The sequence below is a fragment of the Prinia subflava genome, chromosome W, assembly GCF_021018805.1.
Source record: "Prinia subflava isolate CZ2003 ecotype Zambia chromosome W, Cam_Psub_1.2, whole genome shotgun sequence".
Lineage (NCBI taxonomy): Eukaryota > Metazoa > Chordata > Aves > Passeriformes > Cisticolidae > Prinia > Prinia subflava.
This window is the reverse complement of record NC_086282.1, coordinates 3,416,605-3,443,511: the sequence shown is the minus strand read 5'-3', so window position 1 is coordinate 3,443,511 and position 26,907 is coordinate 3,416,605. Positions and strand designations below refer to the sequence as shown.

The 26,907-nt window shown below is 44.0% G+C and overlaps 1 protein-coding gene across 1 annotated transcript in view; it reads left to right on the top strand.

The window, feature by feature from the left end:
- LOC134563376 (ephrin type-A receptor 5-like) overlaps nucleotides 1-26,907 on the top strand; it is a 234,604-nt gene that overhangs the window by 151,929 nt on the left and 55,768 nt on the right. Inside the window, 2 exon segments of the mRNA XM_063421260.1 lie at nucleotides 23,144-23,268; nucleotides 26,277-26,436. Coding sequence (XP_063277330.1) covers nucleotides 23,144-23,268; nucleotides 26,277-26,436 — 285 coding nt within the window.

Here is a 26,907-nt window from a genome sequence, read left to right as displayed (position 1 = left end):
ATGCAGAAGGTACAAGACTAAGTAGCCATTGGAAACCATGCAAGGATGATAACAGTGTCTTTCTTGAGATAAAAGGTAAGATGTGCCTGTGTGGTCAGCATTGCTTTTGTTTAGCAGCAGAAGGAAGGAAAGAAGTAATATGAAGTTCTTATCAGAGTGATGCACAAGAAGCTAGACCAGGATTAATGACTTGAGTAATTTTGGTTTGAGTACAGTAAATGAAGTGATTGAATACCACACAAAGTAATATGTCTCTGCAAGCAGTTGCTTGGCAGTTGAACGACTGGATGGAATTTTTTTTCTCTTTTCTTAGCTATGTGATAGTTCAAGTGGATGATAATACTGGGCAAAATTTATTTCTTTCCTCAGATGTGTTCTTCACTGATAGAAACAGGCCCATAGGAGGGTAATCCACAGAGCTGAATTCTGTACACTGCAGTGCTATACAGCATAAAAATGCATGTGGGCAGTTCCCACTGATCAGATGTGATAGCTCAATATCTGCAGGCCTTTTAAAATTGGGGTTTTTTTTGTATTTTTTATGAACTGATAAATGTTGCCAAATTGCTTAGAAATTTATTGGCAGTCTTCAAGGGACATTCAGCTTCAAAAAGTACACTTGAAGCATCCTTTCTTCAGGTTCGTCCTGATTTTTTTTCTGTGTGGCTTATAGCAGTGTGCATGTGTGTATATCTATATTTAAAAGTGTTCTTTTCTCTTTTGTTTTTCATGGTCTCAAACAGTAACTGTTGTATTGATTTTTTTAACATTTTTTTTCTTCAGTACTAATTTCTAGAATAAAGTTCAGTTATTGTGGCAGTGTGCAAATTAGGTTTATTAGGTTTATCGTATTATTCCTTTGTTCTCTCTCGCACGTGCGTGCACCTGTCGTTATGTAACAGTCTGTTACTTGTCATTCATGCTGCCCGCGCTTTTTGTACTCCTCTCCGCTTCCCCGGTTGGTAAAGTTCAATTTCCCGCGTGTTTAATGGTCCCGGGGATCCCCTTCATTGGTTGTTGTACCCTCACCCCTCCCTCTCACCTATCTGGATAAAACTCTGCTCAGACTGGGTTCGCGCGCAGTCGCGGCGCAGTCGGAATGCAGGTGTACATACAATAAACTCCGCTGCTATCGCTGCCTCCTTCCTCCTGCCTCTGTCCGAGTCATTTTGCCACCACTGCTGAGAGTATCTCTCGGGTACCAAGAACCCCGGAGGAATCAGCATTGTTCGCTCGGCGTACGAACTGATCCTTCAGACGATATACACGGTGCCAGGGCTAGCCGGTAAAGAGACGCTGAGGTCTCAAAGCGCAGCACAGTGACATATCGTGTGGTGCCCAGTTGTGGAGCTCCGAAGAGGTCCTCACAGGTCTCGAAGACCCACGGAAAGGACTGGCAGACTGCCGCAATTAGGAGCAGAGTCTGGGAAACGAAGTCCGTGGACGCTACGCAGTCCCCGGTCTGAGCAGCCTCATCCATTCGAGGAGCGCTCCTGGGGCACGGGAAGGCAGCGCCCCTCTTCGCACTCAGAGAAGGCGTCTTCCCCAAAGACAGAGGCTCCCCCTGAAATCGTCTTTTGCACCTGCTGGCAGGGTTTGGTAAGTATTCCCACTTTTCTGCCAAGCCGGTTTTGGTTTTGGGAAGCCCTCTGAGCAGACAGAGGTCCCCAGACGGCCGGTCGCACAACTGCCGGCATCGAGTGTTTTGGCTCCTTGGTCGGTTTTGAGTTTCCCTGGCGCTTTTTGGTTTTTTCAGTTTGTGTCGGATTTTACGTTGGGTGCGAGTGTGCGGGGTGTGCATGTGTTCCCCCACTCGCGTGGCAGTCAGATGGGGAAGAGATTTGAGGCTTAGGAAGAGCACATTGCTGGCAGCCGGCTTTTGTTCCGCACTGCGCCCCGGTGTGTGTCGCAGATTTAGTGAGTGTGTGTGTGTGCGCTGGTGTTTACAGTGCACAGCATTTTTTTTTCTTTTAAAGATTTTTCGTTGCCAATCTCGGTTTCGAAAAGTGCTGAATTTAAGATCTATACGGGAGAGGATGGGTGCTTCTCTTTCGTCAGCACAGGAGGGAATGTTTAATGTTCTGGTTGAATTGTTAGAGTTTAAGAAAGTTAAGTTTTCAAAAAGCTGTTTGAGGACGTTCGTCCGATGGCTCTGTTCAAACTTTCTGGACCTCTCCCGAGCAAAGGCTTGCAGCCTTCCTTTTTGGAGCGCCGTGGAAAGAAAACTAGCAGAATTGGCAGACGCTAAGGACAAAGATGCCAGAAATTTGTAGTTTTGATTTTGCAGCTCAAGGCTGCCGTGGCAAAATACAGGGAGTTTGAGAAAGAGCCACTGCAAGGATGAACTGCCTCGGGTTCCCTTTCCCTCAGCCCCAAACCCTCTCTCCGCAAAAAGGGAATTTTAAAGCAAGCGACAGAAAAAACATCTGTCAGCCCCGGCTTTCTTCAAAATTCCCATTCCCCCCTCTCGAGCAGTCGAGGCCAGACTGCCTGGGACCCCTCTGAAAGCCCTGGCCAGGCGATTGGAGGACCTTCCCTTCCCCCGAATTCTCCCGGTTCGAAGCCAAAAGTTAGTTTTAAAGTTACTGCGTCAAAAAAGCCTCAAAATGGTGACTGTGGCATCCATAATGGGGGGGACCGCATAGTCTGGTCACCATCCCCCTCTTCTTCCCACTATTCCCTTTGTTCTCCCCACCCTTCCCCTTCACCCCATCCCTTCCCGTCCCCTACCCCTCCCACCGCCCCGAAGTTCCCACCCACCTTCCCCGCCCCCAGACCCGCCCACAGACCCGCCTGCCAGGCGGAGCCACAGGCGGAGTCCCCGGCGTGCCCCCACCCCGGAAGTCGGCCATCTTGTTTGTTTGGTTCCCACAGTAACGCTTCCAGTTCCCACGGTTGGAACCAGGAAGTGAGCAACCGGGAACCAGGAAGTCAACAGGCTTGCTTCACCGCTGCTCCAGTGACTTACAGACGATCCCGGGGAGACAATAATAATAATCCTAATTGGCAACCTTTCTCCCAAGTAATCATTAGAGATCTCTGTAAAGCTCACAAAGAATACGGCAGGGAAAGTCCGTACTTCTGTGGTCTCCTCACAGCTGATCTTTCTAATGTGGCAGTTGTTCCTGCTGATATTAAACAGCTGTTTTCATGCTTCATGGATGTCACAGAGTTTAAACTCTGGGAGGCAGCATGGAGGCAGCTGTTCAGAGAAACACTACCACACCTTTTACAGCAACCAGATACAGCGGTTGATGGGCAGGGGAATGCTATTTCCCTTGAACTCCTTTGGGGTGAAGGCCAGTGGAATTCTCCATCCACACAGGCCTCCCTGATTCCCTCTGCAGCCCTCACAGTAATTAAAGATGTGGCTTGCAAAGCGTTTTTCAGCCTCCAAACCCATGCTCCCATGCCACCTTATACCATGCTTAAACTGGGTCCAGCGGAACCTTTTGTAGATTTTGTGGAGAAATTGACCCGTGCCATTGAAGTGCAGGTCAAGAATGAGAGTGCCATGGATCAAATATTAGAAGAAATAGCATTCATTAATGCTAATGATTTATGTCGCTCAGCTATTTTAAGTCTTCCTCTAGATCCTCCTCGCACACTCCACTCCATGCTTGAGGTGTGTCAGGTCAAGGTCCCCTTCCTCAGTCATGGAACTCAGCCTCGACCACCTCAAGCATCTTCTCTCCCGCGACCTCTCCTGCTCGAGCGTCCCCTGCAGGCCAGGCGCAGCACAAGCCTTTGCAACGCCGCACATCCTTCCACGGCAATCGACAGCAGCAATGCTTCTTCTGCGGAGAGGAAGGACACTGGGCTGCCACCTGTCCTCATAAACATCAAGGAAAGACGACAACGCCCCGAACACCTGGGACTCCTCAACCTTTTCATCAAATGCCAAAAAACTAAAGAGGGGAGCGCGAGTCCACCCAGCGCGATGACCCCAATTGGGTGGACCAGGCAGGGGGGTCAAAAGGGGGTCAACCAACTGATGATAACACACCGGACGGGACATTTCTCTCACCTGAATTTGACCTTGCAAAACCCATTTTAACAACTAAATCTCTATATGAACCTTACAGGTTGCAGCTCACAGAACTGCTGATTCTAAGTGACCACGACTGGCATTTTGTTACCATCGATCATTGCAGCGCCAACGACTGGCCATTGGTAGAGGGCAGTAAGTACATCATCGTCGGGGACTGCAAACACACTCCGCAAGAGGTTGAGGTTCTTCCTGGGAGACTTGTTAACAGTCCCAGGTGCCTCATCTTCTGGCTGCGTTGTATTTACCCACCCACATTGTTACCAAAAGGACAGATAATTGCACAGGCCATCCCATACAGGGACCCTGGCTCCCAGAACAACACAATCACGGTAAACACAGTACACAAGGTAACAACACAGAAACCCAGGGTGAAGTGTACATTTATGATGGGCGGAGAATCCTTTGATAAGGATCTTCTTTTTGACACAGGGGCAGACTTGACATTGATCCCAATCAAGGATTGGCCATCACACTGGGCCCTGGAGGACGTGGCAGGTCACATCCAGGGTGTAGGAGGCCTTCAATTGGCACGGCAATCAAAGAACATGGTGAAAGTAAGGGGACCAAAAGGACAATTGGCAACTATACATCCTTTTGTTTTAGATTACAAGGAGCCACTGCTTGGCCGAAACCTCATGGCCCAGTGGGGGGTCACAATTGACATCCCTGAGCCCCCAAAAAATTTTTGGGCGGCGGCAGCTGAAAAGCGCCCCATCCAAAGACTGAATTGGAAAACCAATGATCCAGTCTGGGTGGAACAGTGGCTGCTTTCTAAAGAGAAATTACAGGCACTTCAGGAGCTCGTAGAAGAACAATTAAAAAAGGGTCACATCGAGGAGACTAATTCTCCTTGGAATTCACCAGTCTTTGTCATCCGCAAGGCTGACAAAACTCGGTGGCGGCTCCTTCACGACCTCCACCAAATTAATAATGTTATCAAAGATATGGGGTCTCTCCAACCAGGAATGCCCTCCCCGACCATGCTCCCTCGAAACTGGAATCTGGCAGTCATTGATATAAAGGACTGTTTCTTCCAAATTTCCTTACACCCTGACGATGCCCCACGTTTTGCCTTGTCAGTTCCTTCCATCAACCGAGCGGCCCCAAGGAAACAATATCACTGGCGAGTGCTTCCCCAAGGTTTGAAATACTTGCCAGTTCTATGTCAGCAGTTTGTCGCTTCCTTGTTGTCCCCTGTGAGAGCAGCCGCGGAGGAAGTAATCATCCATCACTATATGGATGATATACTTGTTTGTGCCCCGACAGATGATTTACTGTCCCACACACTTGGCCTTGTAACAAATTTGTTAGTTGCTGCAGGTTTCGAGCTGCAGGCAGGAAAGATTCAGTGGATGCCACCCTGGAAGTACCTGGGCTTGGAGATAAGTAAGCGGACCATTGTTCCGCAGAAATTGGAGATCAGGATGAAAGTCCAGACCCTTGCTGATGCCCATCAACTCTGTGGTGCTTTGAATTGGGTAAGGCCCTGGCTAGGTCTGACCACCGAAGACCTAGCCCCTCTTTTCAATCTTTTGAAAGGGGGAGAGGAGCTGAGTTCTCCTAGGTCACTTACCCCAGAGGCAAGAACAGCGCTTGAAAAAGTTCAAAAAGCAATGTCTTCCAGACAGGCACACAGATGCGACCCAAACCTGCCTTTCCGTTTCATCATCCTAGGAAAGGTGCCGCATCTGCATAGCATCATTTTTCAGTGGGACCAGTCTGCAAAAACACCCAGACAAGGTAATAAGGGCCAAGGCAGGGGAGATCGTCTTCTGATTATAGAGTGGGTCTTTCTCAGCCACCATCGGCCCAAGAGAATGACACAGCCGCAAGAGCTCATGGCTGAGCTCATCCGCAAGGCGAGAGCGCGGATGAAAGATCTGGCCGGTTGTGATTTTGAGTGCATTCACATGCCAATTGGCTTGAAGATGGATCAAATGACAAAATTCATGTTGGAACACCTGCTTCAAGAGAATGAAGCATTGCAATTTGCCCTAGATTCCTTCACGGGCCAAATTTCAATCCATCGGCCAGCTCACAAATTGTTTAATTCAGAAGCAGCATTCACATTGTCAATGCAGAGTGTCCAGAGCAGGAAGCCCCTCAAAGCTCTGACAGTTTTTACGGACGCGTCTGGGGCTTCTCACAAGTCAGTTCTGACTTGGGAGAATCCAGAAACTCGGCAGTGGGAGGAAGATGTTGAAGAGGTGATGGGATCACCTCAGATCGCTGAGTTGGCTGCAGTCGTTAGGGCATTTGAGAAGTTCACTGGACCATTCAATTTAGTTACCAACTCCGCATACGTTGCGGGGGTGGTGTCTAGGGCAGATCAGGGCATCTTACAAGAGGTGTCCAACACCACTCTGTATGAGCTGCTCTCAAAGCTTGTAAAGCTTGTCTCCCACCGAGAGCATCCATTTTATGTGATGCACACAAGATCACACACTGATTTGCCAGGGTTTATTGCTGAAGGTAACAGGAGAGCTGATGCCCTCGCCGCTCCTGCAGCAATAACCCCATTGCCAAACATATTCGAACAGGCAAAGCTCAGTCATCAGCTTTTCCACCAGAACGCGCTGAGCCTGGTCAGACGTTTCCACCTCACACGTCAACAGGCCAAGGCAATTGTCGGCTCGTGCCCATCGTGTCAGTCCCACGCCGTGCCCACACTACATGCTGGAGTAAACCCTCGCGGGCTTCAAAGCTGCGAGCTCTGGCAAACAGACATCACACACATTGCATCATTCGGAAGACAGAAATACGTCCATGTATCAGTAGATACTTTCTCGGGTGCAGTTTACGCCTCTGCACACACAGGGGAGAAAGCACAGGATGTCATTAAACACCTTGTCCAGGCATTCTCTTTCATGGGCATCCCCAAAGGCCTCAAAACTGACAACGGCCCAGCATACAAGTCAGATGAGTTCTGCAGCTTTCTGCAGCAATGGGGAGTGGAGCATAAAACAGGCATCCCACACTCCCCCACAGGCCAGGCGATAGTGGAACAGACCCATCAGGAAATCAAAAGGGTCCTTGCACAACAACAGCAGGCACTGAAAGTTGAGCCCCCCTCTATCCGATTGGCCAGAGCGCTGTACACAATCAATTTCTTAAACTGCAGTTTTGAGGTGTTTTGCCCACCAGTCATGAAACACTTTGGATCAAATTCCGATTTCCAACAGAAAGATAAGCCGCCAGTCCTGCTCAAGTCATCTGAGAGCGGACAAGTTGAGGGTCCATATGACCTGGTGACGTGGGGGCGCCGGTATGCCTGTGTCTCCAAGCCCACTGGGCTCAGATGGGTTCCTGCAAAATGGGTGAAGCCTTTTAGGAAAAAGCAGGGGGAGAGAAGCGAAGATGTACCGCAGGTCTCTTCTGCGGCGCTGCGCCCTAAAAGGCAAAATTACACCTGATTGACCCTACCCATTCTCTGGGAATGGGAGGACCCCTCACCTTTTTCTTATTTCCAGCCCTCATGTTAATTATTCTGTGTTCTAAAGTCTGTTTTTCAGTTTTTCAGTGTGAAAGATCCAACCCAGACCAGAGAAAGTCACCACCATGACACATCTCTTGCCGACGATTCTCCTTTTCACCAACCTCCTGGCGGTCCATCACGCCTGGATCGTCCCTCAGTCTAAGGCAAATATCTGGGCCACCCTCACTACATCTACAGGCCAAGACCACATTTGCCTTCGCAAAACCTCAGCCGCAGATCCATTGTCCGCCTGTCTTGTGGGGATCCCATTCAAGGTTGGAGAATTGCCCGAACCCTTGCTGAAGGAAGCCAAAAAGATAAGTAGATCCCAGGTCCCTGATGGGTCCCACTCTATTGTGGCAGGAAGCAAGGTTCCAGATATTAACCCCCTGGTAGGCTGGCAAAAGTTTGTGTCCAAGCTGAGTGAACTCCAAGGGGAGCCCACAGAGACTGAGCTCCTTGGGTCCTCAAAAGCACAGGTTTGCGTCCAGTTTACCATGACCCCGCCACAATCATCAGGGAAAGCCCCAAATAACATCGGGAAAAATAATAAATCATACAACGCAGACCCTTGGTGTGAGCGAGTTGCTCAAGTGCCTGTGACATCTAATTGGTGGACAAAACCCATCTCACTACCCAGGGGAATGTTTCTAATTTGCAGAGAAAGGGCCTGGGCAGGCATCCCCTCTCGCCTTTCCGAAGGTCCATGTACACTGGGAAAATTAGGCTTGTTTACACCCAACAAAACACAAATGATGAATTGGCAAAGGAAAAACAACAGTACCCACAATTCGGCCATTCAAAAACGAGATATAAGGAATCTGGACCCCGATTGTGACTCTGAAATCATTTACTGGAACAAACCAAAAGGAGTCGCAGTCACAATACTTATCCCATGGGTCGCCTTTGCAAAGTCCATGGGGGAATTGGCTCACCTCGAGTGCTGGGTTGCTAAACAAGCCAACCTAACTTCAAATGCCCTGAGTGACCTCCTGAAAGACAAGGGAATCACAGGACAGGTGACCCTTAAAAATCAGGCCTCAATTGATTATCTTTTACTCCTCCATGGACATACATGTGAGGAGTTTGAGGGCCTTTGCTGTTTTAATTTGTCATCTAAGGCTGAGGACATCAAGAAGACCATTGATGAAATGAGGAATTTGGTGAGCGAAGTCAAAGAGAAGATGTCGGACTGGTTCAACGACCTCTTTAAGAACTGGGGGGTCTCGAGTTGGGTTGCATCTATTTTAAAAACCTGTGTTATCGTTATAATTGCTTTAGTTGTGATAGGTTTTATTAGAAAGATAATTCATAAGTTTACGTCTAGTGCCACATCATCCCCAGCTGTGAACCATGTTTCCATGGCAACTGTTCCTGAGGAAATAGAAATGGAAAACTTAGAGAAGTCTTGGGAGGACGAGAGCCTTTCTGAAGAGCAGTGGCCGTCCATGCAGTCATGGTTCAGAGACAGCTTTTCTGAATCTGAACATCAGCTTCCTCCATGCCAGGTTTGCTCATCTTAATAAAAGAAAAAGGGGGAGATGTGGCAGTGTGCAAATTAGGTTTATTAGGTTTATCGTATTATTCCTTTGTTCTTTCTCACACGTGTGTGCACCTGTCGTTATGTAACAGTCCGTTACTTGTCATTCATGCTGCCCGCGCTTTTTGTACTCCTCCCCGTTTCCCCGGTTGGTAAAGTTCAATTTCCTGCGTGTTTAACGGTCCCGGGGATCCCCTTCATTGGTTGTTGTACCCTCACCCCTCCCTCTCACCTATCTGGATAAAACCCTGCGCAGACTGGGTTCGCGCGCAGTCGCGGCGCAGTCGGAACGTGTGTGTACGTACAATAAACTCCGCTGCTACACCCGCTGCCTTCCTCCTGCCTCTGTCCGAGTCATTTTACCACCACTGCTGAGAGTATCTCTCGGGTACCAAGAACCCCGGAGGAATCAGTATCGTTCGCGCGGCGTACGGACTGATCCTTCAGACGATATACAAGGTGCCAGGGCTAGCCGGTATAGAGACGCTGAGGTCTCAAAGCGCAGCACAGTGACAAGTTATCTCTTAAAATGTTGGGTTTTTTTAAAATCAAGTGGCATGATGGGGCAGCAAGTCACTGCATGGTGAAGTTTGGTAATCTGCCCTCAGGAGTGAATTGTTACTGATTTAAAGGAAGATGAAAAGTCAGTGGTGTTTTGTGGGAGGCTGAATGATCTCTTTTGGCCTTAAGATCTAGGTATATTGATTAAAAATTATCTTGCTTTACCTACTGCCTATAAATTTACAAATTCAAGTTAAATGAACATAAAACACATTCTGTTTGAGTCCACTGTATTTGTATATGGTTTTAATTAAACAGTTTAAAATGTTGTTCATTTTATTTTGTTTAGCTGTGTATAGCTCTCTTAGAGTACTTCTCATTTTGGGGGGGCAGCCTAGCAAGATTTGTAGACGTCACTGTAAGTGAATCCTGATGCAAATCTAAGTCTTTGTTATTTTTGCATTCACTGCAGTGACCTTGATAATGTGAATGCTTCACCTTTGCTGCTCCTTGGAAGGTAGTCCTGTGAAATGGGATCAATTACGTGCATTGCTAGGATCCCATTTTCAATACCACTGAATTAAAAACAGTTAGATCTAGTTAATGGGCTTCCCCCTTGGGTGAGGGAGGGGCAGGGGGAATGAACAAAGGAGAATAGAAGCTGAATTGTTTGAGAGGAGGTAATCTCTATTTTGTTTCTGCTATAGATTAGGAAGTATCAGTTATCATGTCAGAAGGCAGAGAAGCTAATATGCCCCAGAATCTACACATAATTATTTAATCATCCTGCCTGATGCATAGCATTAATCACTCACATTTTTAATGCCACTTACTGTTATAATCTCACATTTATGCAGGGAACATTTAGGGAAAGTCATGGTAATAGGCAACAACCTGGGGAACAGAATAGTGGAGAACCCATATGGTTTGATTTCTTTCTCTTCAGTCTAAGCAGCCTGAGCCCTGGACCCATGCAAACTGTTGTACATGTATGATCTTGAGATGATACCCTTGTGGATGACTCAAGACATCATCTGAAGGAAAACCTTCATGAGCTGCCATCTGTACTGGGTGGGTAGTTCTCAGTGGTGCTGTAAGCTGCTTTTTTCCAAGAGCAAGTGGGAGCTAATGTCATCACAGACCTGTGAGGGATACAGGCAAATGGCTGTGAGCAGCTGGTATTTGTGCAGTGAGCTCTAGTAGCCACACCATCCTGTCATGTGCTGTTTGGACTACTTTCAGACATCTTCAAGGCACAATTTCAGCAAGCCACTAGATGCAATGAGCATTTGCAGCATGAAGGTTAGTCAAAGGAGAGTCACAAATGTGCAGGGTGATGCCACACAGGGAAGCGTTTTATGTATTGCATCTGTGAAGACATACATATATGTATTTTAATTCCTTGGTAAAGTTTTTGGTAGTCTAGTCCACACACTGAATAAAGATAAAGATGAGTGAGTTGGAAGGACTAGAGCACTTCCTTAGGTCTATCCAAGTTGTCCCCTGGTCCACGTTGGAGAAGAGAGCCAAGAAACCCCTCAGAAGGAGGAACCCACAGTGACTGATGTTGAAATGCCCTTTTCTCTTCAAACAGTCCCAAAGCTGAGGGGAAGCGAGTGACCACTATAAGGAGAACTTGCCAAAACAAAATCTTTGGTCCTGTCACAGTAGTTGTGAACCAAGAGAGGAATCTGGATGCAGTGAAACTTCTCTTCCCTCCATCTTTCTATAATGTCATGGAAATGCTGAAGGAGACAATATCACCAAAGCCTCAGGATACATTAGGGAGTGCAGCTGCACAAATGCTTACTCTGAAGCAGTAAGTTGCCTGATTCCTATAAGCCTCTTCCTAGTGATATCTAGGAGTAGTGAAGCTTTTGTTTCATAGCCAGTAGGTAGATGGATCTAAAATTTGAATTTGTGGCACATTCTTTTTCCCTTGATGCTTCAGAGAGTGGCACTATCAGAAATGATAGTGCCCCGCCCATCCCCTTTCCGGTCAGTGCCATTTTCAGGCTTGTACGGCAGTGGGTTTTTGGCCTCCTCCAAAGCCACTTTCGCAGCGTCTCTGGCTTCCTCCTCCAGTTTGCCCCAAAAAGACCGCGCACGTTGTTGCCCCTGCAGCAATGGATCGCGGGCTGGCGACTGAGTGATGGACGGGGGGACCGCGGACTTTTGGGAAGGTTCCGCGGGGGGGGGGGAGTCCCGAAGGGCCCGGAGGAAGGGTCGGGGGGGTTTCTGGGGGTACCAGGGGGTTTGGATTTGGGATCGCGGGGGGGGGGAGGCGTCCCGCTCCCGCGAGTCCCCATTTTCAGACATATCGCCTTCAGGGCAGTCTGAGTCGCTGCTCCAACCCCCAGCTTGGGTAAAGCTAATAAACATCCGAGCGCGGCACTCCAATTTTCTTGTTCCTCAACCGCTCGGCGTAAGGCTTGCTCAACTTTACCCCACACCTTGAGGCTTTTGCTGCTGCCCGAGGATTTTGTATCCTTGGCTAGGGTGGCAGTACACCTCCCCCCACACCTCCGAATGGAGTATTTCCATGGGACGATCGATCGCCCCAAGCTCTAAAAGTCTCGCAATAGCAAGATTAAAATCTCTGAGCTTGCACTCAATTCCCCACTGTTTATGAATTAGACTCACGACCTTCGCGATAGCGTCCATGGCTCTCGCTGGTCCAGGGACATCTCCCTCGCCAAGAGTCGGTTTCCCGCCGCTCCGGCCTCTGTTACTTGTCCAGGCGAATACCCGATCCCATAACTTTTTCCACTCCTGCGAGCGTCCTGGGTTTCGGCACCAGATTTGTTGCCTTCTGCTAAAAGGCAGGCGACCTGGTCTCAGGAAACAGCACAGCGGCCTGGCCTCGCCCAAGCCACTCAGTCCATGACACACTGACACCAATGTGGTGGATGGTCAAAATGGCGTTTAGTACCTTACATTGTGGGGTTAAATAGTCAAGGGGGTTTCGCTACGTCACAAGGGGACGGTGTATCTGACTAGGGTTAGTAAAGGAGTGGAAAACTACTGGAGTTAGGGAGGGTCGCATACCACAGGGGTGATTGCATATCACAGGGGATGAGGGGGGAAAGGTCCTGCTGCTTTCCGTTACATCCCGAAATCTTCCGCAGCGCCTGTCCCTATCTACCACATCCTCCAGAGCCTGAGAAGGACTGAGCCAGCTTAGACCCTCGGAGGGGTTAAAAAGGAGGATTTATTATCACCTCTCTCTGGAGGGAAGCAGGTGGCAATTTTTCAAGCTGTACTGCATTGATCAGCTTCGGCTGTGTTGACTTCATCGGAACATTGGGGTCCACCATATGTTTTTATGGTTTTCGGATGGCAGGAAATAATTACATGACTCGATATGATGGTGAAAATGAGAGCAATCTTTATTCTTCTAAATTCTTCTTTTATAGAGGAGTTCAGTACAATGAACATGATTGGTCATTCAGTCTACACCCTTTTGTAAACATTTCACTTCCCAAAGTTTGTTTTGGTTTCCTCCTTATGATTTCCCAGGCCACTTTCTCAGGCCTGTGTGAAGGTAGTATATGGCTGATTTCACACAAACACTGCGGCTGCCTGATGCCTAATTTCAAACCATTGTCAGCACCCATACCTGCCCATGGCATCAGAGTTGGAACTAGACAATCTTTAAGGTCTCTTCCAACTCAGACCATTTTATGATTCTGTGAAGCTGCATCTTCTTCCTTCTTTCCAAATGGTCATTGCATGCTCCCATGTTTCACTCTGGAAAGGTTACCCTTTAGGAAGCTGAAGATACACAAATTTCCCTTGATAGTACCAAGAGGTGTTTTCCCAAGCACCAGTAGTAAAACTTTGATTTGTGCTGACTTTGGTAGTTAGCTTCATCTCAATGAGAACCTGAGATTTTAGGACTAACAGTGCCCATGGTCACACTTAAGTGCCAAAAAGACTGGGCAGGATATCTGAGTTGGCAGCAAGGATGGGATTTGTTAGATTTTTTTCAATTTGTCTGCCATTTCCCTTAAAAACAGTAGGAGCCTGGCCAGCATTTGCTCTGATCCAGAAAAACCCGTCAGTCTCAAACCAAGGGTTTTATATAATCACAGGTACACAAGCCTTTCCATTTCAGCTCTAGTAATTTTGAGGTTTTACTGATACAGGGGTTTGATCTAGTATTGCCTGTTTGATATATTTTTATAGAATTTTAGAGCTTTTAAGAATTTTATTTCAAGCCTTCCAGTCTTCATTGGGGAACTCACTTCTGGAAGAGATCTGGATTGTGGGATTGTGGTTCTGCAAAGCTGTGGTCAGCTCAGGGTCCTGTGCCAAGTGGTGGGCTCATGCTTTTCTCCCATTTCTGAATGAGAGGTGAAATAAGAACAGTGGTGGTATTCAGAGGGACCAAATACCACAGGAAATCCAAAACAAGCTACAGTGGGAGTTAAGGGCTTTGCCTATTCTTCCCTGTGACCTGATGCACCTCTTTCTCTAGCTGTTCTTCAAGTGGAAATATAAGGAATTAATTTGCCTGCCTCTGATTTCACTGGAGTGTTTAGTAATTTGGCTTTAATGTTAGAATTCATCAGCAAGACTGATTGCTGTATCATACAGAGTGGCAGGCTTGGCAGAGAAGGAAATTTCCCACACAGTTAAAAAATGGTCCATGAATTTGCCAGGTTTAGAGTTTGATAACAGCTAGAAAAAGGATGCAGCAAGTCTTGTATGAAGAAAGTTACCGATTTAGGAATTAAAAAGGTGAGATGGTAGGGAGCAGAAACCATGAACATTTTACATTTTATTCAGTAGCTGTGGTTTGGCTTTGTTTTGTTCTTAATGGCATGTGGTTTTTAAAAGGAAGTTTTTGCTTAAATGCAAATCAGATATTAGATTACTAAAGACAGGGAAGATAATCCTTGGTATTTGTGGTGGAACCTAGTCTGATAGATGTACTCAATAATAAGAATTCTATGGCAAAATGCTGAGCCCTGTGGCTACAATCCAGCAAAATGCTGACAGCAGTGGTAGTGATCATGCACTTAAAATTAAGCATTTTCCAAAAGTGCTTTGATGGATCAGAGCTGGAGTCCTTATCACTGCTAGGAGTGAATTTATGAGAGTCTTGTAAGTCAGTAGTATTTATTCTTAGGCTTCACAACTAAACCACTAATGGAATATAGGGAAATTACAGCTTTTCTGTGTTGTGAAGAAATCTGTCTCTGGTCTTAACCACAAACTGTTCCCCAGCTTTCAGAAAAACTTACTATCTTGATTTCCAGAGGCTCCAGAGGGGAAAAAAAAAAAAAAATCAGGTATTGGAATTTCCCGTGGATCTGCACCCTATAGGAAGGTGTTTCTTCATGCCTCTCTTCTCTGCTCCAAATATTTGTCTCAGATACACACTGGCCTTGAGTGCAAGTACCTGCTAGGGACATCGGGGCAGCCTCTTTTTCCTGAGCCCAGGCAACCTGTGATGCCCTAATGTCACCCTCTCCCTTCTGAGGATCACAATAAATTGCAGCTTAATAGGAGCTGTCTGTGCAAGACACAGGGCCGATGCTGCTGTAAATACAAATGAATATATGTTAGGCCTGGCAACTGAAAAAAAGTTTCTCAATGAGCTATGGTCAGGGCCAGTCTTGCCAGGCCAATTTTTAAAATTATTTTTTCTAGACAGCCTGTAACTGTATGAAAGGGACTTTGCACCCGGTAAAATACATGTGAGTGTTTGCAAGGGGTTTCAAGAGAAAAAATTTACCTTGATTGATGTTGCAGATCAATGTAGCCCTCATTATACAGTGTCGCCCTGCTTTTGAAGACTTTTCTGAGCCTTCTGTATTGTTCTTCATATTGGAGTCAGAATTTTTACTTAATCACACTTTGTACTATAAACAATGGCCATGTTTTGCTAACTCTTTGTTTACATATTTTAGGTGGGAGGAGAAAGTTGATTGACAGTTGGCTTGACCAATGTGGTTTGAGAGGTGGAATTCCATCCTCCAATCCACGGGCACCATAGGAAATGTATAAAACTGAGTTTTGTAAATAAACTAGTCCCCTTTTTCCTGCTTTGCTCACCAGCATGTCCTCGTGCAGTTCTTTTCGTGTCATCTGTAACAATACAGAGTCCTTAAAATTCCTTAAAACTGTTGTGTGCCTATATTCCTGGTAAGGCATTGAATGTGTTTGTTGATGAACAAAGCTGGAGGGAATACTTCCCCTCCCTCAAGATGAGTATGCTCAATATTACACGATTTTCTCCTGTGATATCTGGTCATGTTTTCCTCAGGCCTCATGCCTGCGAGTTTTGTGGGTCTGCAGGCAGCTTCCAATCTTAAGGAGTACACGTCCCTCATCCATGATTGGCAGGAGCTGAGAGCGTGTCTGTGCAACTCTATAAACAGAAGGCAAATGCCAAGAATCTAATTTATTTTTTGAAACCATGTGCTTTTAAGAGCTTTGCCAAAGGTTATGTGTTTGTTTGAGATGGCAGTGATATACGACAGGTATCATGAAATATTCTGGCTCTGTTCTAAATGGGGTGGTGTGCACATGAGGAATGACAAGGCAGTCTTACCCCAAAGGCCCTATAGCTTATTGCCTAGATTTTGTGGTGTCTTTAGACTCTGCTTGTAATCCTGTTGCAGTTTTAATATATGACAGCCCTGACACAAAGTGACTTTCTTATGGTGGATTTTTTAGAAACTATTTGCTTGCTTTGTGGCGTACACAGTGAATTTTGCAAATTTTCATGCAGTCCGCAAGAGGGCTTAGAGAAAGGAGTACCAGAGGTGAGATGTTGCTACGCTCTACTGGGTTGCCTCCACAAAGGTAGGCACTTCAGTGAATCTTAGCAATATTTTGTTAAGGCAAAATATTTTGTGAATGGCAAAGCTTTCACTGGTTGCATCCACTGTCCTTGGAGGAATATGTGTTGAGTCCTGCTGTCTCACAACTAACAACATATTTTGATTAAGAGGAAAAGACTGCATACAAACATTTAAAGCTATGCATTTGTTTTCATAATTTATACATAAATAATCAGTACTTGGTCTTATTAACAAAGAACATTTTACAGATTCTTTTTTATAACACAAATTATTGCAGGGAGGATTTCAGTAGTGATTTTTCACATGCAGCAAGGCATTTGTTGCTATTTTTTCTTTTAGTACCATTTTACAGCAAAATATTGATTGTACATCTAAAGATTTACCATAAAAAGCAGTAGGTCCTTACAGGTGGTTCATTTGATGTTAGCTTATTGCTGTTGTTTCTTCTATTTTCTCTCTCTGCTGATTCTCTTGCAAGCTCCTTTAGGAGATATTCAGAGAAAAGAAAGCCTTGAATTATGTGAATTTAGTGCAAACACACCTCTCCTTCCCCTAAACACACTGAAATTACTGCCAGAACATAGAGTATTGGGGCACAGTAAATCTTGAGGCCTTAGATCACATTGGTGCATAGCCAGGCAGATATCCTGAGCTGTTCCAGAGATCAGAAGTAAGAGATGAACCACCATCCCTGTGCTAATGCAAATTGCATGCAGATTACTTGTTATTTCTCTAATGTGAGTATGAATTGAAGGTGTTTTTTCTGGTTTGTATCTACCAACACAAGAGCACTTCTCTGTAGTGGGAGTGCTGGTAATTAAAAGCATTGAGTTAGTAGTGTCCACAAAACCACAGCATCCATACTGCTCTTTGCCTTTAGCAAAGGTACTTTTCTGGTATCTTAGGTCCAAGGATTAGAAGCCTAGAGAGAAGCTATCTGAGGAAAGCTTTGTCAAAGAAAGAACAGGCTCCTCAACACAATTAGGCACCAACTGGGGTTTCACTTTTCACAAACCCAACCCTCTGTCCAGCTGGGAGGCAGCAAGGTCTTGGGAGCACCTTGGCCGTGACCAGCTTGAGTGGCAAGTCATGTCCCGGTGTGGAGCTTAAGGAGCTGTGTTGAATCTTATAGGATCCAGGATGGGAGCCACCTGAAAGATCACCCTTTTTCAAATTAGATAGATCTGGTTGCTTGGGTTAGTCATGGATTCATATTACAAAAACAGGGCCGTGGAGTGCTTCTATGGGGTTTCTCTCTCTTGTTTGACCTGTTTTGTTTCAAGGTACAGATCAGGGCACCTCAGGTTTCAGAGACATTCTAAATGTCCATTCAAGCTGCAAAGAGATCTAAGACCTGGCACCTCAGGGGTTTATCATGGGATGTAGAAGTTCTGAAGAAATATTATATATTCATTGCCAAAGCAATTTGAAGATTGTGTTCTCATTTTGATATTTGATGCGTGAAAAGGACTAACATCAAGTCCCCATCTACACAACAGATGCCTTGAAGAATCATTCAAAAGAAGATGATCTCCATATATGAACAATGTTTTAGGATTTGGCTCCTACTTGGCAAGTTGTTTGGATTTAATCTAATCCTGGGGCTAAAATTTACCTCTTTGCCTTATTTAGGGCCTATGCAGGATTGAAATCCCATGAAAGATCTCAGATAGAATAGAAATGGCATTTAATGCTACTTAGTAGAAGGACCTTTCATTCCCTGGACTCTGTTTTCAAAAATATTTGCAAGCACCTGCAAACTTGGGGCCCAGCCTGTTTGCCTGACTAGCCAGGCATGGTTTGCAACTCTTTATTCTCAAGGGAAAAAGAGTTTCGATCTCCATTATCAGACAAACTTGAGTACACTTTGCTATATGAAAAATTTCAGCACAAAAGTCAAGTTATGACTTAAATCCTAAGTTCTGACCCAGGTGTAATATTCACAGTAAAAGTACCCTTAAGAGAGCCCACTGAGTGTTAACCTGCCCCAAAAGTTCCTATGTAGAAATGCAGAGATAATACAGTGAAAGCATTATTTTTCCTTCCCCATGTAGTGTTTCTATTTTAACTAATATATCTATAGTTTTTAAATTAACCTACTGCTTGAAGCCACCTGCAATTTCACAATGCCCTTAGTGTGAATTGGTGAATAAGGCAAGTCTTGCTTCAAACTCTGAAGTCACCAAAGGCCTGAGAAAAAAAAATTAGAAACTGAGTGAAAAATTACAGTATATCAGGCTTTTGAAGTGAAACCAGAGTTACTTGTCTTCTGGTTACTTTTCTAATATGGGGTTTATTTTCTTCAGTTATACCTGGTTTTATTAAGTGTATTAATTATAACATAACTGTTTGATTATATAATAACAGGTAAAGGTTATGGCTTTGGGACTGAGTGAGATGGGGAGCCATTAGCTGTTGTGTCTGCCAGAACCAAAGCAAAAGTAATTGGCCTGGAGAGAGCATTAGATAGACCATGGAAAATAAAAACTGGATTATTGGTTTTGTCTTGGTACAGTCATTGTTCACCTGATAACATTAGTTTCTCTTAAAATATAATTAGCATTTTATTCCACTAAGCATTATTGTATGTTAGATATTAGTGGGACACAGCATAGTATGTTGTAAATATGGACTTTGATGCCTAGATGACTAATTCAGTGCTAACATCATTATCAAAGGTTGCAGAGGAACAATGTCCTAAAATGTCTGTTCCTTGTGAAATAATTTTCTGTAGTTATTCAGATGTGACTAATGATGCGTCTTCTGCAGAAACTTTTATTTATTTATTTGGAATGTCCCCTTACTCTTCTTGAGAAATGTTAGAAACAGAACAAAATAAAAAAAATTTAAAAAAAAAAAAAAAAAAGGAAGAATCAGTTTTCTATGCTTTTCTTTGCTTCCTGATTAATTTTTGGTCTTGGGAGAGCAAAAATGTACATTGGCAATTTCACATCTTGTTACATCTTCTGTTTGCTTTCATCACATGCATGGCTGTTTTCATAAATGGCAAACATAAACATAGATGATGTAATATCCCTCTTTGATCTTGACTGTGTGGCTGAGAAATTCATGCATATCTGCAGAACATGAACAATTCACAATGTACATCCACCTTTTGTTGTGTCAAGGCAGGGATCTGAACAAGACTTCTGTCTGCTTACATAAGAAACATGAGATATTACAGCTTTATGTATCTTGACTCTTACGTGAATTTATTGTTTACATGTTGTACTCCAAATGGAAGGGCTCTGTGGTTTGATTTCTTTCTATTAAGAGGATGCTGCCCTTGCAGAAGCAGTGACCTTTGAAAAGCAAGTCTTAAGTAATCCTTTTGTTTTTCTGAGATCATATAGCATAGTATCCAGTTGCAGGCTTTTAAGATGAAATGATTGCAGACTTTGTCCACTTGCCTGGATTGGATTACATTTTGTTTGACAAAGAAAACTCTAAAATACTTATACCTTCCTTCACTTCAGAGCATCGTAATGTCTATGCATTGAGGATGCAGAGTAGTTGCTGTATCATGCCAGCTCCGCTGGGATTTATTGAATTTACTTAATTGGCCTTTATCTCACAGTTACACATTAACACTTCTTTTGAAGGAGATTCATAAAGGATACGGTTACTCCTCTTCTAATTTACTTCGAGAGTTGGGTTACTCATTTTCTTATCTTCCATCCATTTCCTGGTAGAGCAGAGCATTCTGTGAGCCACAATTGAACATTTTAGTGACTTGCACACCCAGAGATTTAAGTCCACAAAGCTGCTCACTAGCCAAGCTTTTTGCACCCGCTTTTTAGAGAGAATACCCTGGTTTAGGGGTGTAGGAAGTTTGATGGGTGTGTTTGGGTGGCTGGTGGTGCATTTTGTGTTGTACTATGCAGGTGCAAGTAAAGGAGAGTTAAACTGCCCTGAACCTCCTAGGGAAAGGTTTTGCAGCATGGGTTGGGAGGACTTACATTGTTTTCTTGGCTGTAAAGCACTTGTGAGCCTCAGTCCTATAAACACTTCTGGAAATCTCAATAAAGTGGATGAAAAATCCACTGTTTGATCAGGTGATTTTGGTACTGGGAATTACATGATTTTCACCTTCCTGAGAGGCATTCAGTACCAGGGAGGGTTGAGGTTTCCTCTCACTGCTCTTCTCAAGTTTACTTTTGCTAATAGGAGTTTTAAATGGTTTAATGCTCAACACTGATGCTCTCTATCCTGCCAGACCTCTGCTGCCAGCTCTGTAAGCATGGGATAGGTGTTGCAGGGATTTGAGGGCATTGAAGATTGGTCCCAGAGGGCATAAGTCCCTTTTTTGAGTACTTTGGTGGCTCCTCCCTGTACATGGTAGCACTAAGTGGCTCATAAGTGATCAGCATCATCTATTTAATGAGGATTGTACAATCTCCTTTTACTTGGCGCCACCACCACACAGGGAGGCTTGTTATCCAATGCCTCTGAAAACTGTGTAGCTGTCTTGCATCAGAAGGGGCTTCATTCTGTTTTAATGGAGCTCACTACTCGCTCTAACTCCTTTGAGCTAACACATCTGACCATACACTTGTGCACAGATCTTGTATCTCAAATGCACAACTCAGCTTGCTGTGTACATGTATGAACAGTGCATATTTAGGCACCTGGGTTGATTACAGAAATTCATTTGCCAGGTTAGCAGTTTGTATTTAGGTTGTTATTTGCCTTCACATAGCCCAAAAACTTGTAGAGGACATCAGTCAGGGAGGGGTAAGGTGACTTTTGCAGATGAAAAATTGTTGGTGATCACCATGCGGTCGGTGCCTGTGTAAATAATATGATCATCATTCAAATCAAGGTAGTTTTTACTCGCTCAGTGGAGCAGTTGTGAGCACAGAGGTGGATGCACAGTTAAAAAGCAAACATTGTCTGCACAGCTTGATGCCAGCTCTCCATCAGAAAACAGTATGGAAATAGCCAACACCTTTCAGGATCCTTCAAGAGACAAGTGGGGAAAGTAAACAGGAGTGTAAAAAACTAGGGCTGAAGCAAGACTGAGATACGGGAACTTGCTATAGCAGAGAAGTCTTGCTGCTAGCCTTCAGTCCAAGAATTATTGTCTGGAGCTCTTCCCTTGCTTTTTGACTTCAAATCAGACCTGGAAAAATGAATGTATTTGTTGTCTTTATTTTACTTAATGGGTTGGGGTTTTTTATAGTGTTAAGATAATTAGCTAGTCCTGCATATAGAAGAAATTTTTTTCTATAGTTCCAAATACATTTGCGAAAATGAATTGTGGTTGTTTTCTGCTGTTCTTTGCATTCCATTTCCCCTATGGCCACAAAAGTCTTTGCCCTGAGTCTCCTCAGGCTCCCTGTCATCCTTGCAGGAGCTGGCCTGCGTTGAGGGTGAGTTAAAGTTCTTCATCCAGGCATGGCCTATTTTTATCTCTGGAGAAGCTGCTCTTGGCCCTACAAATGGCCAACTATGAATTTCTCCCATCCCCTTTTTGTGGTACATTTTTGTTAAATGGTATGCTGTCTCACCCCTCGAAAATGTACAGTTTATTCCAAGCCTGTAACCCTCCCCTGAAGTATCATGTATCTGTAATCTCATTGGCCCAAGTCTTATTCCGCGCCCATTTTGAATCTCCCTGTTAAGCTGTGTGAGAGAGATCAAAAGCTCTCTTGTCTTTTCTCTTGGTCCCTTTGTCCCTAGGCTCTCCCTCTCTCCCCCTCCCTCCCCCTCCCCCCCCTTTCCCCCAGAAACCATGCTGCTTCCCGTAGTAGGACCCCCAATAAATTCTCCTCTAACTAGCACCCTCAGAAGCCGTGTGGAGTTGCCTTGCCTGCCTGCTGCTATCAACGAACATACAGCATTGGGGGCCCTGGGGACCCCAAACACATCGCAACACCTTTTCTTTTCACTCAGTGTTGTTTACTAATCACTGGCATGAAATATCTGGGGTGTTAGGGTTGCATTGCCCATAGCAACTTTTGCTAGAGTTGGCAGGGGTGGCAGCAACCACAACTTAAAAAGTCTCTGCAGACATCGGACTGAATACAAAGGATCAAGCCTGTTTCTGATGCACATGTGTGCTGCAAAGGACAGATAAGCTCTCAGGGCTGCATCTTAAAATTATGAGCAGAGCTGGTATGGCTGCTTTCATGCTGTGGCTTCCCCAAGCACACTGCAAACTTCTGAACTGTGATTGCCATTAAAGTCTTCTGCCATTTGCAAGGAATTAGCATCACTATGTGAGCTGTAACACCCCAGTGATATTTATGGAGATCAATTGAATTATAAAGGTTGTAATATTTCTTGCTTCTGGAAGGAGGAGGCTGAAAGATGCCTGGGCTTAAACTACTTAAAATCCAAAAACAGTTAAGGAGCCCATGTAATCTAAGGTCTTCTGAAAAATATATGCCTTGAAAGCAGGCAAAAGAAAGCAAAACATAATCAATATGTAATTCTGATAACATAGACCCCTGACACTGAAATGAGAAGGTGTGAGGTTGATGTGTTTGAACATTGCTTGAAAAGACAGAGTTAATGTGTAAGCTGAGCTAGTAGTTCATGGTACTACTTTGCCTTGGTGGTCATGCTACTGCAGATCTGTGAAAGTCCAGTTGTTAAAAATGGGCAAATACCACCAAAGTAAAAACAGACCCCACTCATCTGCAGTAGCTAAGGATTGTCATGCGTTTGAGGATGCACTGATGAGTTTGATTTTGGCTGAGGCAGACCATCTTACTAACAATGGTTTTTGTCTGTTCTGTTTTTCTCCTGTCTTGCAGCACCTTCTCCAGTCAGTACTGTGAAAAAAGGAACGATAACTAAAAATAGCATCTCCCTTTCCTGGCAGGAGCCAGATTGACCCAATGGCATCATACTGGAATATGAAATCAAATATTTTGAAAAGGTGTGATGGATTGATTGCGAGCTTCCCAAGTACCTTCTCTTTATTGTTTTCTTCTTTTAGTTATTATTTGAGTCATGGAAGGGAATGGAGAGATTTTATGTGTAAATCAATGTCAGATTGATTTTTTCAGTAAATTATTAGGAAGACTTGAAATGACGGTGTTGTTTTCCATTAGTGTGCCACTTCTCTTGAACAAATACATTAAATCCACATGCCAGATTTGTCTCCAGCCTTATCACATTAAGATAGAGCCTGCTCATTTGTTAAAAATAGAAGGGGTTGAGGACTGAGCATCTGCATCCTCCTAGAAACATCAAGCAATCTCTTGCCTTTGGTATTTCGATTTCTCACTTGATTTCCATCCACTGTGAAAGGAGAGGAGAAAAGGGTTGTAGAGAGAGATTGTATGTCCTCTGATATGAAGAAGGGCATCTTGGCTCAAAAACTTGCCTGGGTTTAAAAGAGGCTCTAACTTTTAGCTGCAGTAAGATGTTTATTCCAGGTGGTCTCCAGAGGGAAAGAGGGCATTCACAGAGGAACAGGGTCTTTTCTCAGCTCTTGTCAGGGAGGGGCAAATTGGGACACAGCCAATGGGGTCAGAAAGGGAGGGAAGGGTCAAACTACATGGTACAAGACCTAGGGGTCCCTGAGGGGGGAGAAACCATTCCCACAGGGGAATGTAACATGGGTTTTCCACCTCTTTCAATTTAAGGGGAAGCAAGTTTCCCCACAAAACTTGCCTCTCCTAGTCTTCATTTCAAATGGTGACTTGTTCTCTTCCTGCAAAATTAATGTCATCTAACTAAAAATGGTTACAAATACACTTTATCAAAGTAGTGTATTTTGAGTGATACAGCCTTAAATCTCTGGAAATCTTAGATTTCCAAAAATCAGGTTTTCAGGATTTGACTGAATAGCATTTTTTTTTTTTGCCTTAGCTGGAATTGTAAGGCGTTCTTTTTTCTTCAGAAACATCCAGGCTTTCTACATGAAAACAAGAAGAAAATAATGAAATTGACTCACAATTCATTTTTTTAGAGGGCTTGAATTTCTATTTTAAGGAAGATATTCCATTAGCTCTATCTGTGATCCAGGTGAAATCGCTCAACATGGACCAGGGCTAGATCCTTACTCCTTCTGTCTTCTTTCTCTGACGGCAGGGAGGACCTGTTCAAGCAGTCCATGCAAACAAGGGAAAGAATTTAAATCTTCTCCATCAAATTTGATAAAAACAACATTATTTTTGCAGATGAGGGAGCTTGTGAAATAGATATGTGAGTGACTTAAACAGGGCTGAAGATTAAAGTACAGAGCAAGAATCAGGTTATTTTGTTGCTGGAAATAATCCATTACTAATTATTTTATTAACTTGTTTGAATGACTGCTTGGGTGCATTGAATCTTTACTGTGGAATGGCTTGGAAAAAATAGCTTTTAGAAACCAAAAAGGTAAAGCAAATAACTGAAGTGAAAAAAATTGCGTATTTCTTAATTTTCCTTAGTTTGTTTTCAAACAAATTGGCAGGAGAGGAGGCTTAAAATGTTGTATTTGTAGTCCAGAACTAGTCTAAAATTGCTTCAGCAAATAGTTCTTCAAGAGTGAGTCCTTTGTGGAGAGTTAGCTCCAGGCAGTCCAAGTTTATGCTGTCTTGATTTATTTTCTTCAGGCTGAGAATGAAGTTTATTGTTTTCCATAGAAAAGCTCAAGAGTCCAAGTCTTTGCAGAAGCCAACAGTCTATTGAAAAGTTAATTGGCTGACATACAAGCAAAGATGTGACCTAATATTCGCTTACTGCCTTATAACCCATAGTTGAGATAGGTTGGGGATATTGCCCTTAATCCATTTTCTGTTGCTACTATAATTTATATTCTCTCTGTTTTCAGCCCTTCATAAGGGTAAATTCACATTCATTTCCAAGGGACAAGAATGATTTATATTAAATGTTTGAGAAAACTGGGTTTTGTCAGACTGCATTCCTGTAAGAGGGAATGACTCCTTAATAAGAAAAGAAGGGCACACATATATATGTGTGTCTGTGTCTTTACACATTTCTCCAAAACAGGCTTCAATTGAGAAATTTTTTAATCTTATATTTAAGAAATTGCCCACGCCTTAGCCAGGCATATTGCTGTCTGTAGGAAGCTGGCCGTTAAATTAAAAAGAAAAAGAAAAATGAGCTCAGATTCTAAGAGCTATCCAGAAATTTTGGTAAGGAACTACTAAAAACTCTGGTTTAACTCATAATAATTTAGATCTGAGAGGATATAGGGAATAAAAAGCAGTTTCCAAATTTGTAGACCTTAATTTATGAGCTCTTGTCTAGATTATGTGTTACAGTAAATAATTCTAAGAGTAATTGCTTAGCATTTCAACAAAATTTTAATCAAAGAACTGGAACTGTTTCACATTAGAAACTGATGTAGATGAAGATTTATTTCAGCAATTTTTCTTCAAGTTCATTGCTTCAGAAGAACAATGCAAAAATTAGGTATTTTCATAATACCTGATAGGATTTTTGGTTTATTATTCCCTTACCAAGATCTAATTGGTGGTTCTAGAAATGCAAGCATAAAGTTGTACAGTGTGTAATATATTATTCTCTTTTAGGCCTACTTACATTACTGGGAAGCCATTTTGGTGTAAATCAAAATCCTTTTTTAAGGCGATGGGACTTGTTTTATCTTCCCTGTGCCTTGGGATTGATCTTTGTATGATAAACCTTTCCATTGCCACAGGCCATGTACATCCTGAGCAGTGAAAAGCTGCTCCTACTGCAGATGCCAGTTGCATGCCTCCTAGAATTATTGATTATAAAAGAGAAAATCAGATCTCACATTTTGTATTGCAGGAAGGACCTTCAGAGAGGGGGTTTTGAGGAAGAAATCCTCAAAAATACATACTTCGGTCATCTTTTGTAATGTTTCTCTGGGGATTGATGTCTGTCTTCTCTGAGAGCCACTCTTAGTGTGTTTGAACTTTGTGGTTTTTGGGGGGGTGTTGGGAAAAGGACCAGGAGACGAGCTACACCATCACCAAGTCCAAAGAGACAACGATTACAGCGGATGGCTTGAAGCCAGGCTCAGTGTACGTCTTCCAGATCCGAGCCTGGACAGCTGCCGGCTATGGGGGCTTCAGCCGAATATTTGAGTTCGAAACCAGCCCAGTATGTAAGTCTTTTTAATTACTGTCAGCCCGTGTCTCTGCAACACTTACCAGAAACAAGTCAGGGGATTGATACCTTTGCAGAGAGTGCTTCCTTTCATTGGCTTCATCCCTCGACTTTGGAAACATCGGACACATCATGACTCCGCACTTGATGTATCTGTCCTTTGCTTCCTCATGGTGAGGCAGGAAATCTTCAGGCTTCAGAAATTCATGGCACTCCATGCTTAAAAAAATCCTGTATTTATAGGAGCCTGGTGTAAGAGTCTCTCCTCTCAGGAGGGACAGAGGGGATGGGACCTGCTCCTTAAAGGCTGTCTGTAGAGGATGCTGAACTCTCTTAAATATCTACATCTAGAGGGAAAAACCCTGAAATGGTGCCTCTCTGCAAGGGGAAGAGTTGAACTAGCATTAGTGTCTTTTGTGTATTTTGGGGAAAGTTCCTGTCAAGTTAAAAGATTGTATCTGTTGTCTGC